The following is a 14,584-nucleotide window of genomic DNA, read 5'->3' on the forward strand; positions in this document are numbered from 1 at the left end:
ATAATTTTGAATAAAGACATCTTACGGAAAAAGTGTATGGCCCAGAAGTTTATTTTCTTAAATATGATACTTACAATATGACAAGAAAACATTAATTTAGCAACCCCTCCCCAATTTCTGTATCATTTTAGTATTTGACAATTAAGACCTTACAGGAGGTTGAAATGACTTGCGACGCAGTTCCTCTATAACATGGTGAAGTCGTATCAAATCCCAGGACTTGTAGCTAAATAATACATGGCTTCCTGCCTCTGGTTGGCTGAGAACAATCATTCCATTGGCAGCCTTGCACAGTTGATGTCAAAAACAAGACTTATACAGAAGGTGGTGTCAGCCATCAGCCACGGGACCTGCAGCTACTCCTCGATTGTCCCATCCAGGATGTTTTTAAAGGAGAATGGGGAAAACTTGTACCCAGCCCCGACGTAAAACTTGTTCTGGAACTCCACCCTGTTGTTGGGGGCAAGAAAAGGGGGGTTAAACACCCACCTCTAGGGGGTAGCTAGATCTAGGAAGCATTTATCAAACCAAGCGCAGAGTCAGGAAGGCGTGGGGGGCAGGAACCCAGGCTGGTGTTGCCACAGGGATCCTCTGAGGCTTTTATAACCTTCTCTCTTACACCTTCCCCGCACCCCTCCAAGGCCTCTGCTGGTGGCCTCACAGACCAGCATAGCCATCCCACCCCCAGCACCCTCGCTTTGAACCACTGTCTGATGAGCTAGTGAGCAGAGCGCTTAGCAGGTTACACGTGCTTTTTAGTTTTCATCCTGGTCCTAAACTGCAGAACAATCAGAACCTTGGTTTATATTTCTATAACTTACAGAACAGATATCACGCAAGATCATTTATGTTTATAAAGTTGCAGAATTTGCTTCCTAATGATACAGGCAGAAATGATGTTATAACCTGAGGCAGGGGACGCTGTGATTATCAACTCAGTAGTGAAGCATAAAAACATTTTTTATGAACAGCAGGTAGAGAGGGAGGTGAAAGCTGAAGACAAGCTACATTCTGGACAAATCTGTGAATGTCCAGGGGGCCTTCTCCCTTGCAGGCACCCTCCTTCAATGTCCACTTTCTGAGAATTTGGAAGCTGAACTATGGGTGTTAACTCCTGCACTCGGCAACAAAGGCCAAAGGTCCAAGACTCAGCAGGCCTTCCGTGAGCCTATTTCAGATCTCCCATCGTACCGACATTTGCAGGTATCCCTTACTTTAGAGCCAATTGTAATAAAACAAGTGGAAATGTAAAGGAGAAGGAATAAATGAGAACTAGCATTTATCACAAGGTGGCCATGATATATGCATAATATGTGATATCATTGAATAGTTCACCAACAGGTGCCTAAACTAAGGTTCCAGAGGGGTATGTTAGTTGCTAATGTTACACAACAGGTCAGGACTTGGACCCAGCTGGCCTGACAGCCCGACTTCCACCCAAGAGCCCACAGAGGTCCTACAGCCCCGTCGTCCTCACCAGTGCAGCCGCAGGGCGTGCAGGAAAGCAGAGAGCCCCTCCATGATCAGCAGGATGGCTACTGTCAGGACGGCAAACACAGCAAAAATGATAAAGACCCCGATGAGTCCTCCCCAGCCTCGCAGGCGAAGGCCGATGTTCATGACCATGGTCCAGAGCACTTCGGACAGTTCTGCAAGACGCAAGAGCAGCATCACAGGTTTACGTGGCAAATGCAAGTTATTCTTAAGAAAGAAGAGCCGGAAAGAACCCAGAGAAGGCACCGGGACAAGCGCATGCTCTGAGCTTTGCACCCCTGCTGGTGGCTCACTCACCTGCATGAGCCAGGCTGAGGGCCCAGAGCCGGAGGTAAGAGGCTGTGTTTGAAATGCAGCCCAGGCAGTACTCGATCGTGTGGATGGCCTGATGCACGAATATGTCTCCAAAGTTGAACTGAAAGAGGAAACTCTTTGTTCTATTTCATTAAGTACTTTCCACATACAAAGTAGTTTAAATAATATATACATGAATAGGACATGGGCTTTGCTGTTCAGATATTCCCAGGTGAACTAGAGGAAAATAAATATTACTGTGCTTGTAAAAAGAGAATTAGCAGCACAGGGTAGGATGTGGTGTGTGTGCAGTAACACGTCCCAGAAGTTACTGAAAAAGGTTCATGAGATTTGTGCTGGGCCATGAAGGATGGGAGCATCCGGAAGTCACAGGAAAACAGGACCCTTCCTGGTAAAGAAAAGGACTCTAGTAAGGCGGTGGGTGGGAATACCACGGAGGCAAGTTTTGGGGAAAAACAATCTGGCTGGAGCTGGGAGCCTGTGTAGGTGACCAGTTAGAGCGTGCAGGTGTTGAAGTTGCAGGAAAGACCAATGAAGAACAGCTGAGAAAATCCCCCGGAATCACTGAGCAACCATTAAAAGGATCTGAATAGAACGTGGCAGGGGAACAAAAGACATATTTGGGGGAAGATTAATCTGGAAGCAAAATGGACCAGTGAAGGGACAGCCTATAAGCAAAAAAGTCGGTTTGTGGAATAGCTTAGTGATCCTGGGTATGAGGGGAGAAGAACCGGGGCGAAGACAGCGATGAGAGCCCACTGTTTCCTCCATGCACTCTGATGCTGGGGGGACACAGAGTGACTGGCGCCTTCTCTGCCCTCAAGTAGCTCACTGTCTAATAGGGAGGATATGCCGACAGACAGATCCCACACAGCAGTATGGGAAGTGCCCTCATGGAGAATGCAGCGGTACTGTGGGAACACAGAGGACCCCTTACCCAGAAGGGGCCCTTACCCAGGGTCACACAGGGCTCTGAGATTCTTGAGGCTGAGTAGTGAAAAGAGTTGCATTGACAAAAATGGATAAATTGGAAAAGGAGATGAGCAGTTAATTGTCAGATGAGTCACGTCCCAGGTGACAGCTGCCCATACAAGTAGAATCTCTCAGCACACAATAGCAGAGGCAGAACACGCTCAGAAGAAAAGTCTAGGCTGGAAATGGACACCTGGGACCTCACTGTGGGAGGAGTGACTGTGGGAGCGAGGAGGACTGAGAAGATCAATAAGGAAAAGATCGTAGGAAGAAGAGCTCTCACTCAGCCTTGGGAAACATCTTCGTTCAGAGATAGGAGGAACCACATGGCTGCAGTCAAGGATGGAGAGGTATCCAGGAAGGAATGGGGGTGTAGTCAACCATGTCAGTTGCTATAGAGAAAAGACAAAAATCAGTGCCTCTCAATTTGGCAATGAGAGCCGCTAGGAGGAATTGAAGGGTGGGGATGAGCAGAGATGGACAGGGTGGGTAGAGAGAGTCAAGGAAAACGAAGGCTGTGTAGTGAAGAATTAACCTCACCCAAAGAGAGGTTCAGCTTCGTCCTGGCCCCTAGAAGGCAACCTCTAAGTCAGAGGTTCTCAACCTGTGGGTCGCGACCCCTTTGGGGGTTGAATGACCCTTTCACAGGGGTCGCCTAAGACCATCGGAAAACACATATATAATTACATATTGTTTTTGTGATTAATCACTATGTTTTAATTGTGTTCAATTTGTAACAATGAAAATATATCCTGCATATCAGATATTTACATGACGATTCATAACAGTAGCAAAATTACAGTTATGAAGTAGCAACAAAAATAATTTTATGGTTGGGGGTCACCACAACATGAGGAACTGTAGTAAAGGGTCGCGGCATTAGGAAGGTTGAGAACCACTGCTCTAAGTCCTTGTACTTTCACAAGTGAAAGAAATGCTTTTGTTATTTTTGGTGAGTTCTTGGGACCACTTCTGTTCATTTACTTGAGGGTAGGACACACCAGAAAGACCAACCAAGTGGTTAGAGTTGGACTTGGAGACACATGCCAGCAGCCCCATCTCCAGGAAAGGAAGGGCGACGGAGACCATCTGGGTGGCCCTAGGTCAGTGATGGCGAACCTATGACACGCGTATCAGAGGTGACATGCGAACTCATTTTTTTGGTTGATTTTTCTTTGTTAAATGGCATTTAAATATATAAAATAAATATCAAAAATATAAGTCTTTGTTTTACTATGGCTGCAAATATCAAAAAAATTCTATATGTGACATGGCACCAGAGTTAAGTTAGGGTTTTTCAAAATGCTGACACACTGAGCTCAAAAGGTTCGCCATCACTGCCCTAGGTCAACCATGCCTGCGTAATGAGGCCCCAATAAAACATCGGACAGTGAGGCTCAGGTGAGCTTCCTGGGCTGGCCACCTGCACACCTGTTACCACATATCAGTGCTGGGAGAATAACGCGTCCCTGAGAACACAGAAGCTGTGCTTTGGAGCCCTCCCAGTGGATTCCGCCTGGGTGCCTCTTCCTCTGGCTGGTTCTGATGTGTACGCTTTTGCTACAACAAAACTAAGTACTGCACTTTCCTGAGTTCTATGAGTGGGTTTATAAATGATTGAACCCAACGCAGTCTGAGGGGACCCTGAACTTGTAACTGGCTGGTCTGAAGGGGGGGGTGGTCCTGGGGAACCCCAAACTTGTGGCTAGTGTCAGAAGTCTTGGGTAGACTTGGCAGTCTGGGCACTGCGTCCTTACCCTTGAGTTCGGTTAACTCTTGGCAAGGAGAGAAGTGGGAGAGGACTTCAAGGGGGAGGCGGAGTCGAGCCTGTATTCACCTTGCAATGGGAGACCCAAGCATGACCATGGGGGAAGGGAGGAGCCTACAAATGGAAAGGGCAGCCGGGTCATGGCAGTGGTGGCCGGTGAACAGGGACTGGATACATGTCAAGGGCATGAGGAGATTGTGGAGGCTGTACTGGATAGGCTGGGCCTGGTAAGTCTGGTGCTGTGTGGATTGGATTCTAAAACATTCCAGCAAGTCTAACAAACGTAGTAATATCAATAAGCCACCAATATGGGTTATTCTCCTTACCTGGAATCTTGTAGGAACAGTTGTTCAAAATCCAGATTTTTTTCCTCATTAGGTCTAATTGACCATCCATTCATTCAAATGATTATTTTTTCAGTAATTAACATTAGAAATGGAGCTACTCTTAGCATCCATCAGGCCTCACAGGACCCTGTCCCCACTGCAGAATAAGAATAGAGCTCCAGTGATAACCCCCAGCCAGTTCAGGACTGTGGGTCACTCCAGTCCTGGCATAAAAGCAGAGTCTGGGAAAATGTGGCACATTCCTGGGGTGGGGAGTGGCTGCCCTCAGACAGAAAAGAGCAGGGAGGGAGGAGGAAACAAAACAATTCCTGAATTCACAGGAGAGCAGATAGTATTACGAAGGTTAATGAAGGAGGTTGTGACAGAGCAGGGTTGAGGCAGGAGGTGATGGAGGCTGTGCACACTTGGGTCCAGGAGGGGACTGGGGAAAAAGGATCCACTTTTTGCTTCAATATCTAGGGCTACATTTGGGCTCTGCTCTCACGGCTTGAGGGGCCCTGATGAGAAAGCTGACTTTCAGGGCCCAGTGATGAGCCAAGGAGGCCTTCGTACCACTGATGGCCTCCGATGTCACTAGATCTGAAGGCTGACGTTCACCTCATGCTCACAGATGCAGCAGCACCTGGGCTACAGATGACAATACTCCTAGATGGGTGGGTAAGTAGCAGTTGTTCTGATCCTGTAGGCATTCCCTGCCCTAGGACCTCCCCAGCTTCCTGTGACTCAGCAATTACAGGGCTGCCACAGCAGGGTCCTCTTGACCCAACCAGCTCTACTGCCCAAGTTCATTCTGATGGGCTGGTGCCCACGCCCAAACGGCTCTTCAGTACTTGACCACCGCCCCTGACCAGGTCCGCTTCTAGAATCTGTACAAACTGGGCAGTCTTTGTAGGGTGTTGAGTCCCAAATACCTCTTCTTCGTAGTCCTCTTGGGCCCTGTGGGCATCTGCTCTCCTGGGAGGGTTCGAGTTGTCACCTTCAATGTCTTCAGCGGTGTGTTCTTGAATCATGGATGCCTGCAGCTGTCAGCAAGCAAGGAAATGAAGTGCTCAATTCATCCTTAGAATTAGAATCACAACAATTCCATACAAAATATAGGCTCTCGTGAAACATTAGCTACGTCCCAGCCACTGTTCTAAACTCTCTCTACGTTATCTCATTTAGCCTTCACGACAATCTTTTTACATGAGCAGAATCACCGCCCCTTTCACAGAGAGGTAAACTACAGCTCAGAAAGGTTAACAAATGTGCCCAGGACCCCAGCTGCTAAGGCTGGTTAGCAGCAGAGCCAGGATTCAAACCCAGGTGGGGATTCCAGAGCATGTGCTTTTCTCCATGGCGCCAGAAGGTGCCAAGTGGGTCAGTCTTTACAGTAAACCAACACACACACCAGAGTGCCTTTCTATTTATACATATATACACACCGTCATAAAACCATCAGTGACACCTTTGACATACTTAGCCTTGTGACCGACACATCCAGATTTTTATGGGAAAAATTAGGAATTAATGACTGCTATGATCTGAAAGTTTGTGTCTCCCTCCAAAATTCCTGTTGAAATCCTAACCTCCAAAGATGATAGCTTTAGAGGGTGGGGCCTTTGGAAGGTGACCAGGACATGAGGGTGGAGCCCTCAGGAATGGGATTCGTGCCCTTATAAAAGACACCCCAGAGAGCATCTCCACCCCCTTCCTCTGTGAGGACATAATGAGAAGGTGCCTTCTCACCGTGAACCAGGAAGGGGCCCTACCCAGAAGGTGAATGTGCTGGAGCCTGGATCTTGGGCTTCCCAGCCTCCAGGACTGTAAGCAGTGAATTTCTGCTGTTTATACACCACCCAGCCTGTGGTACTTTGTTATAGCAGCCCAAACAGACTAAGACAATCACTTTTCCAACACAAATATACTTTTCTAAATAAAAACATCACTTTATAAAAATAGCTAAGCCCTAACCGGTTTGGCTCAATGGATAGAGCGTCAGCCTGCAGACTAAAAGGTTTATGGTTCGATTCCAGTCAAGGGCATGCATGTACCTTGGTTTCGGGCACATCCCCAGTGGGGGGTGTGCAGGAGGCAGCTGATTGATGTTTCTCTCTCATCGATGTTTCTAACTCTCTTTCCCTCTCCCTTCCTCTCTGTAAAAAAAAATCAATAAAATATATTTTTTTAAAAATTAAAAAAAAAATAGCTAAGGAAAAAAATCCAAGGGGGTGGGGGGAGGGATCAAGGTGTAGTCACCATTCAGTTTGGCCTGGTTTTATCCCTGAGTTTCAATCAACTATTTCTTCCCAGTCACTGTGAAACTTAATGTCCCATGCTGACGTAGAATGACTTCACGGGAGGAGTGTTGCAAATTAGGCATGAAAGTATCAGTACCTTTCTTTCTTCAGCGAGTCTGCACCTAATGTTTGCAGGTCCCTGGGCAAAGGTCACAATGGAAGTCCATGTGTCATATGTTTAAATATTGAAAAGTTATAAATTAAGCCAACATATTCCCAGTAAAGTATGTTCTAGCCTCCTATCTTGAGAAACAAACCCCCTTAAGAACTTGAAAGGCCAGGTTCAAATTCAGAGTCCCAGGAGAGCTGGCCTGCACGATGACACACCACTTTCTCCTCATCTCTGGTCCCCTCCCACAGCTGGAGGGCCGGTGTGCACGTGTGGATACTACCCCCACACTGTCCATGCTCACCTACACTCTCCACAAACTGCTGCCCAGTGGCCACGCCAGGAGCTAGCTGTGCCAGTGCTGTGGCTGGACCTTTGTAGAGCCCAGAAGTGGGCTTGAGTCCGTCTGGACGGGAATTCCAGGGTACCAGGTACCGACAGGGGGCCCTGGGTTCATGGTTCCCTGCCCTATGGTGAGGAATGTGACTTAAGTTAACATTACTTTGTCTTCTTCAAATCCTATTTTCTCTCTCCGTCAACTGAAGGGAGAAAATATCACAGAAAAAAAATAAAAGATAGTTTCTCCACTTTCATCCCTAACTCTAGCCTTTTCTAGTCCTATGCTGGAATTAGTTAAAATAAACATGAGTAACTTGGTAAAAGCATGATACTGGAGTTTGTGAATGTTAGTGACTCTTCTCCCCAGTCAAAATAGACTTTGTAGTCAGTCCCTTTAGCTAACATCTCATGCTGTTTGACCTAGGTGCTGTCTGAAATAAAATAATCAATTTTAAATTAGTTACTCGCAACTCTCTAAAACACATGTGCCAAAGCACACGCAAAGGAAGTTACAGAAGCACTATTTGTAATTACCAAAATTGGAAACAAGCCAAATAACTATCAGCATCTAAATGGTAACTAAATTGTGGTATATTCATGCAAAGGAGTATTTTATATCACACACACACACACACACACACACACACACACACACACACACAAGCAAAGTTTTCAAGACATAAGGCCTGCTTGGCCTTAATAGAACATTATTCTGGAAAAGTCAAACTCTATAGAAAGAGAACATATCTGGGGAAGTCCAGTTACCTACCTCGCCACTGTCTTTCAGGCCTGGTCCACCCAGCATGCTCTCTCAACCCCAGACTCTCTCAACCACAGTGAGTGAACTGAAAGGAATGACTCTTACCTGGGATTTCCGATGATTGGCTCTAAGAATAAATGGCTTAATCAGAAGCATCCACGGTACAGAAATCAAAGCCATAACAACAAAGAAACTTTGGACTTCTTGCTGCAAGACCAGAATGGTAAGATCCTATCACTTTAAGGTGATCACACAGCATACTTGGTATGATAAAAATGCTAAGTGTGCGTCATTTCAGTTGCATTTTATTTTATTTTTTAATATTTTTATTGATTTCCAAGAGGAAAGGAGAGGGAGAGATAGAAACATCAATGATAAGAGAGAATTATCAATTGGCTGCCTCCTGCACGCCTTCTACTGGTGATGGAGTCCATGCCCTGGGCATGTGCCCTGACCGGAAATTGAACGCTGACCTCCTGGTTCATAGGTCAACTCAACCACTGAGCCATACCAGCCAGGCCTATTTGTCCATTTTATTTTTTTTTAAATATATATTTTTTAATTGATTTTTTACAGAGAGGAAGGGAGAGAGATAGAGAGTTAGAAACATCGATGAGAGAGAAACATCGATCAGCTGCCTCCTGCACATCTCCTACTGGGGATGTGCCGGCAACCAAGGTACATGCCCTTGACCGGAATCAAACCCAGGACCTTTCAGTCTGCAGGCCGACACTCTAATATTTGTCCATTTTAAACCAGGCTTCCTCCCTCGTGTTGTACAAGCAACTGGAGATTTATATTATCTGTTGCTCTTCTTCGATAGTCAAGCACGACAGTAAGACAGCCAGGACAGTGATGGGAAGGGGCTGTATTTATCAGCCTGCATTGTCTCTCCCAGCTGCTTGACCCAAAAATGAGGTTATAGAAACTTCAAACTGTGTCAAGATAATTCATCTTCATACTAGGGCTTGGGGAAACCAGACAACCCCAACGATGTTTTTAATGAGAAGAAACTGGAAAAGCCATGCTCACTGCATATTCCAGACTAAGTGAGGGCTTCTGTCTTCATGAAAAGGGCTATTAGCACGTGAACTGTTTGATGAATTTCAGTCCTTTGCCTAAAAGTGAAGACTTGCTTGGAAAATCCAAGTAAATTTTCATTTAGACTCAGGCAATGAGTAAATTAACCTTCCAAATACATTCATTTAATGCTAACAGCTAGGGTGGTTCAAGGTTACCACTGACGTATAACAAAAAGATAGGGTACCACCAGGGAACTTCCAGAGGTATAAGTCTTCTCTGGTTATCATTGAAAATAGTCTCTTATTTTTTCATTAAAAAAAAAATAGCCCCATCACAGGGCATTTTTTCCTTCTTATTTGCTGCTTCTGAAGGGAAGGAGAATACAAGTAGGAATCAAACTCATGAGGACATGCAGGGCCATGGGAGGAGCCCGACTTTCACCAGGGCACCAGCATGAGCACTCACTGTTGGGATAGGTGCACTGCAGGGTCCGCTGGCATTGGGAAACTCACCCTAGAACTTGACCCAGAGGAATCACGACCTATATACGTGGGCCTTCCTTTATTAAAAACTCGACCTTCAAGCAATATTATCAGGTTAATCGCTGGGAGAGGCCAGAGGAAGAGAACTATCTGTGGTACCAAAGAATGACTCACTGAGTGCTATTTATATCCAGCTCCCATGGAACATTTATACTGTTTAAAAATAAAATATCAAGTTGAGAGTGAAGCTGAAATAAATGGAAGCAATCAGCGTGGCAGAAAGTCTGACTGTTGGGCGGTGCTGTCCACAGAGGAAGAGCCCAGAGGAAAACAAGAGGTAAAAACTCAACGAGCCATCGCAAGCCCCCGGAAGAGCCTGACATGTGAACAGAGGGACTCCTCTTCCTGGTCCCATTTCCATTTTCTTTCTTGTAAACCTTAGCTGGAGTTTATTTTTATTTTATTTTTTAAATATATTTTTATTAATTTCAGACAGGAAGGGAGGAAAGAGAGATAGAAACATCAATGATGAGAGAGAATCACTGATCAGCTGGCCTCCTGCACGTCCTCCACTGGGGATGGAGCCCGCAACCCGGGCATGTGCCCTTGACCGGAATCAAACCCAGGACCCTTCAGTCCGCAGGCCAACGCTCTAGCCACTGAGCCAAACTGCTTAGGGCAAGATAGCTCAGTCTTGCAAATAACTAGTCTCTGTGGTACTCGAGTATGAGAGAGATCTACCATAATTAGGTGCATAAAAGAAGAAAAATCCCATAATACCTGATGTTTGTACAGGGGTGCATTCGAGGGGTCGTTATAGTTAAACATAAACATGTTGATGAAGTGGATGAGGATGCTGGGGGCCTTCTGGGACACGTGGACATCGTAGTAGCACCATTTGAAAATGATCATGAAAACCAGGTATCCAAACAGGCACAGCATAAAAATCATCTCCGGAATAAATTGCAGAAGGATGTTGAGCATTTTTCTGAAGTATCTGGGAATGGACACACACACACACACACAAAGACAGAACATTGAGAAAAAATATCAGTAACTAATTATTCTTCCCAAAGCATAAAATGTTAACTGCATTCACTCCCCTGGGAAGCAGTAATCATGCATGGATGGAAAGGAAAGTGCTTTTGCACAAAAGATTTGGAGAGAACCAAAGTCTAGAGGTCACGTCTGAAGCAAAGACTGAGCCCACACAGTCAGTTGGCAATTTGGCCAAAGCTTCAAATGCAGGCCCAGCTCATATCAACACAATGAAAACACACAGGTATATAGGGGTCACTTGAGAGCTTTCCTCCTAAGAATGCCTTAAGATAGGGTGGGGCAAAGTTGGGCCCTTGGGTTTTTATAGCCTGCAAGTTAAAAATGGTTTTCATATTTTAAAATGGTGGGGAGGGGGGGTGCGGGAGGGGGGACAGGACTAAAAAGAATACTATTTATGATACATGATACTTACACAAAATTCAAATTTCAGCATTCATACATCAAGTTTAATTGGAACGATCACACTCACCCCCCTACGTATTTGTATTGTCAACGGCAGTTTTCACGTTACCATCTGACCTCAAAAGTCTAAAAGATTTACTATCTGTCCCTTTGCAGAGAATGCATGCCAACTCCAGCTCTAAGGCCTTGGGTCGCACAGAATAAGTTGGGGGCACCCAAGTGAAAATATTAGAAAGAGCCCCATACCATACTTTGTTAATTGCAAGAACTAGAAAAGGAGATCCCATGGGAAAAAATGGGATTATCAGAGATACGTGAGGCCAGCCTGACACTCAATGATGCCAAATAAGGTCTAGGCAGAAAGTGCCGTCTGGGATTCTGTCTCACCGAATCCGCATAGAACTTCCAGGCAGGCAGGAGCACCAGGGTGCTCGTCATTGGTTTGCACACTAAGTACTTCCGATATTTCAGTAGAACTGTACTTCTTCGGCCTTTCAGATCAGGGGTCACTGTGTGACTGGCTCTGGCCAATGAAATGGGAACAGAAGTGGCAGGTGTCACTTTGGGGTGGAAACTTAAGCTTCAACGGTAATTGACCAGTCTCCTTCCACCATGGTGACTGGCAGTGCACCACTGGTAGCTGCCCGTCAGCCCAGGTCCCAGTGTGAAGACAACAGGCACAGAGCCCCCGGTGGTCCTACAGTGGGCATGTCATGGTCTGTAGCTTAGCAACTGAGATTTGGGGGTTATTTGTTACCTCACAATAACCTAACTCATTCTGACTACTATATTCCCATTCTATAAAAGAAAGCAATCTCAAAGACGTTAAGCAACATGTCCATGGTCACACAGATATGAAAAATTGGAAGCAGTACTTAAGCTTCTGATTCCAAACCCTGTATCATGTGTGTGGCCTCATGCTGCCCTCACTCTCAAACTACGTGGCAGCGACTCCTACCAGCTGCCAGGTCCACACAGGGCAACTCTGAACAGGCACCGCGGACGCTGGCTTCAAAGATTTACACCTGCAGCGGAAGTAGGTTGGAGAAGCTTTCCCGAGATGGTCCTTGATCGAAGGAAAGGAATAGGCCGAACATTAACAGCCAAAGAAGGGAGAGGGTGCTGCCGACAGGAAGAAAAGACACCAAAGGGAATTTAGAATCTGAGGGCGCTTTGGAAACGGCACTCTGTCCCCACTGGTGGGAGCTGGTGGGAGCTAAGCCTTGATATACAGGAACAAGCCTTCCAGGTTGGGGGACACCAGGTGCTGCGGGCTTGCCAGCCTCCTTCTCAACCCGCATGAAAATATTACTCACCTTCGAGAAGTTCAGCTGAGAAACAGAGGGCCCATTTCCAGGCACCAGTTGTCCTGGCTCACGCCAAGACACATGGGGAAGGAACCTCACACAGAGGGACAGGGGGCACAGCCGGTGGCTCCGTCACTGCTCATCGTCAATGGGGTCAGACCAACAGGCAGAAAGAGAACCCTGAAACTCACATGTGGTTGAAAAGGCTGAGAATGACGCCAAAAGTCATCTGGACGATGCCCAGGATCACCGACATCTTCATTTTATAGGAATTCAAGAACGTTAGCTTGTTGGAAGCCAAGTTCCAAATCTGGGTGGGAAACGTGAAGACATGCTTGAGGCCAGAATCTGGACATCCTACCAGGGTTGGGGACAACCGCACAATTTCCCCTGAGAAGTTGCTCTGAGATCCACAGTCTCTAATTTCAGTCCAGTTCCACTCAGGCATTTTAGGTTCGAAAAGGACCAAGCCCCTTATAAATGCAACTCTGATGACAAAAGTGTCTGACCATTAGTGCCAGTAAAATATCAAGTGGCTGGAAGGAAACTGGGAGGGGGGGTGGGGGGATCCTACATGATTTTTCCCTGATCTAAATGAAAATAAATCATTAAATATTATGGAGATCCCAAACTTGCCTCGGTTCCCTTAATAAAAGTGTAGATCTCATGAACTTATCCAATCCCTTCTTTAAAAAAAATTTTTTTTTCAGAGAGGAAGGGAGAGGGAGAGAGAGATAGAAACATCAATGATGAGAATCATTAATTAGCTGCCTCCTGCACACCCCACACTGGGGATGGAGCCCGCAACCCAGGCATGTGCCCTGACTGGGAATCAAGTCATGACCTCCTGGTTCATAAGTCGATGCTCAACCACTGAGCCACACCAGCTGAGCTATCCAATCCCTTCTTAATAATAAATAGCATGTCTGACTTTGAAAATCTGTAGTGCTTCACATTACAAGGCATCTTCCAGGCCCTTCTCAAGAAGTCACTGCTGTAGGTAAGGCATGGTCCCTGCCTTCTCTGAAGTTCCTGTTTGTCAACTTGCAAAGTGATGGGCATGTGTATCTGCCTGCCCCCAGGAGAACAACTCAGACAGCCAGTGCCCCCAGTGGTCAGGGTCTCATGTTGATTAGTGACCCTAGTCACCAACGTTCATCTTCCCCACAGAAATCTTAAACTCCCTGTAGTTTCCAATCCCCACCCTCAGGCAAATGATGCAAGTCCTCTCCACTACCTCTGACACCTCTCCAACTTCAGGCACATCCCCAACGGCCTGCTAGACACGTCTTGAGGGCTTGTCGTACTGCATCTCAAAGGTAACGAAGCCACAAACTTCTCTTTCTTCCTTCAGTAACTCAGGGTCAGCATCCACCTAAGCACAGTCTCAATGCATAGTCACCTGCCCTCGCCCCCGTGCACACACAGGGGCAGGGACCACATCTCACTGCGTCTTTATAATGTCCTGAGTGGCTCCCAGCTGGACGATCACTAAGGAGGTCGCTGGAAAGGTGAGAGAAGGGACACCAGTGACAGTGCCCACACACCAGAGCCTCCCCCACTCCCTGTGTGCCTCGACCTCTAAGCTGCGCCAGGCTTGCCCTCCACGGTCTACTCCTCCTTTGCCCACCTGGTTAGCCAACCCCACAGGATCCCTCGGCTTGGTGAGGGCAGGGTACCTAGCATGCTGCAGAGCCAGCCAAACCTGACAAACCAGCCATGCTCATTGGTAAGTGCCAGGCACACACCAAGCTCCTTAAATGTGTTTACCCTGTTCAATTCTAACAAAAATCCCATGAGATAGAGACATTTGTCCCCCCTTCACTATGGGTTCACTTTTTGTGGTTTCAGTTGTCCATGGTCACCTGTGGTCTGAAAATATTAAATGGAAAATTCCAGAAATAAATAGTTCATAAGTTTTAAATAGT

General features: G+C 46.4%; 1 protein-coding gene across 8 annotated transcripts in view; it reads right to left on the reverse strand.

Annotated features, from left to right (window-relative positions):
- Positions 1–21: 21 nt before the first annotated feature.
- The window catches only part of ATP6V0A4 (ATPase H+ transporting V0 subunit a4), a 64,131-nt gene continuing 49,568 nt past the window's right edge, over positions 22–14,584 (reverse strand). For all 8 annotated transcript variants that reach the window (XM_059711908.1, XM_059711910.1, XM_059711911.1 and 5 more), the window contains 7 exons: positions 12,848–12,966; positions 10,669–10,885; positions 8,489–8,590; positions 5,808–5,918; positions 1,792–1,909; positions 1,478–1,649; positions 22–450 (listed from right to left, as the gene is read on the reverse strand). In XM_059711908.1, the coding sequence (XP_059567891.1) occupies positions 357–450; positions 1,478–1,649; positions 1,792–1,909; positions 5,808–5,918; positions 8,489–8,590; positions 10,669–10,885; positions 12,848–12,966 (933 nt within the window). In that variant the 3' untranslated portion in view covers positions 22–356. The remainder of the gene's footprint in view (positions 451–1,477; positions 1,650–1,791; positions 1,910–5,807; positions 5,919–8,488; positions 8,591–10,668; positions 10,886–12,847; positions 12,967–14,584) is intronic.

Source organism: Myotis daubentonii, chromosome 10 (genome assembly GCF_963259705.1).
Source record: "Myotis daubentonii chromosome 10, mMyoDau2.1, whole genome shotgun sequence".
In the NCBI taxonomy this organism is placed as follows: domain Eukaryota; kingdom Metazoa; phylum Chordata; class Mammalia; order Chiroptera; family Vespertilionidae; genus Myotis; species Myotis daubentonii.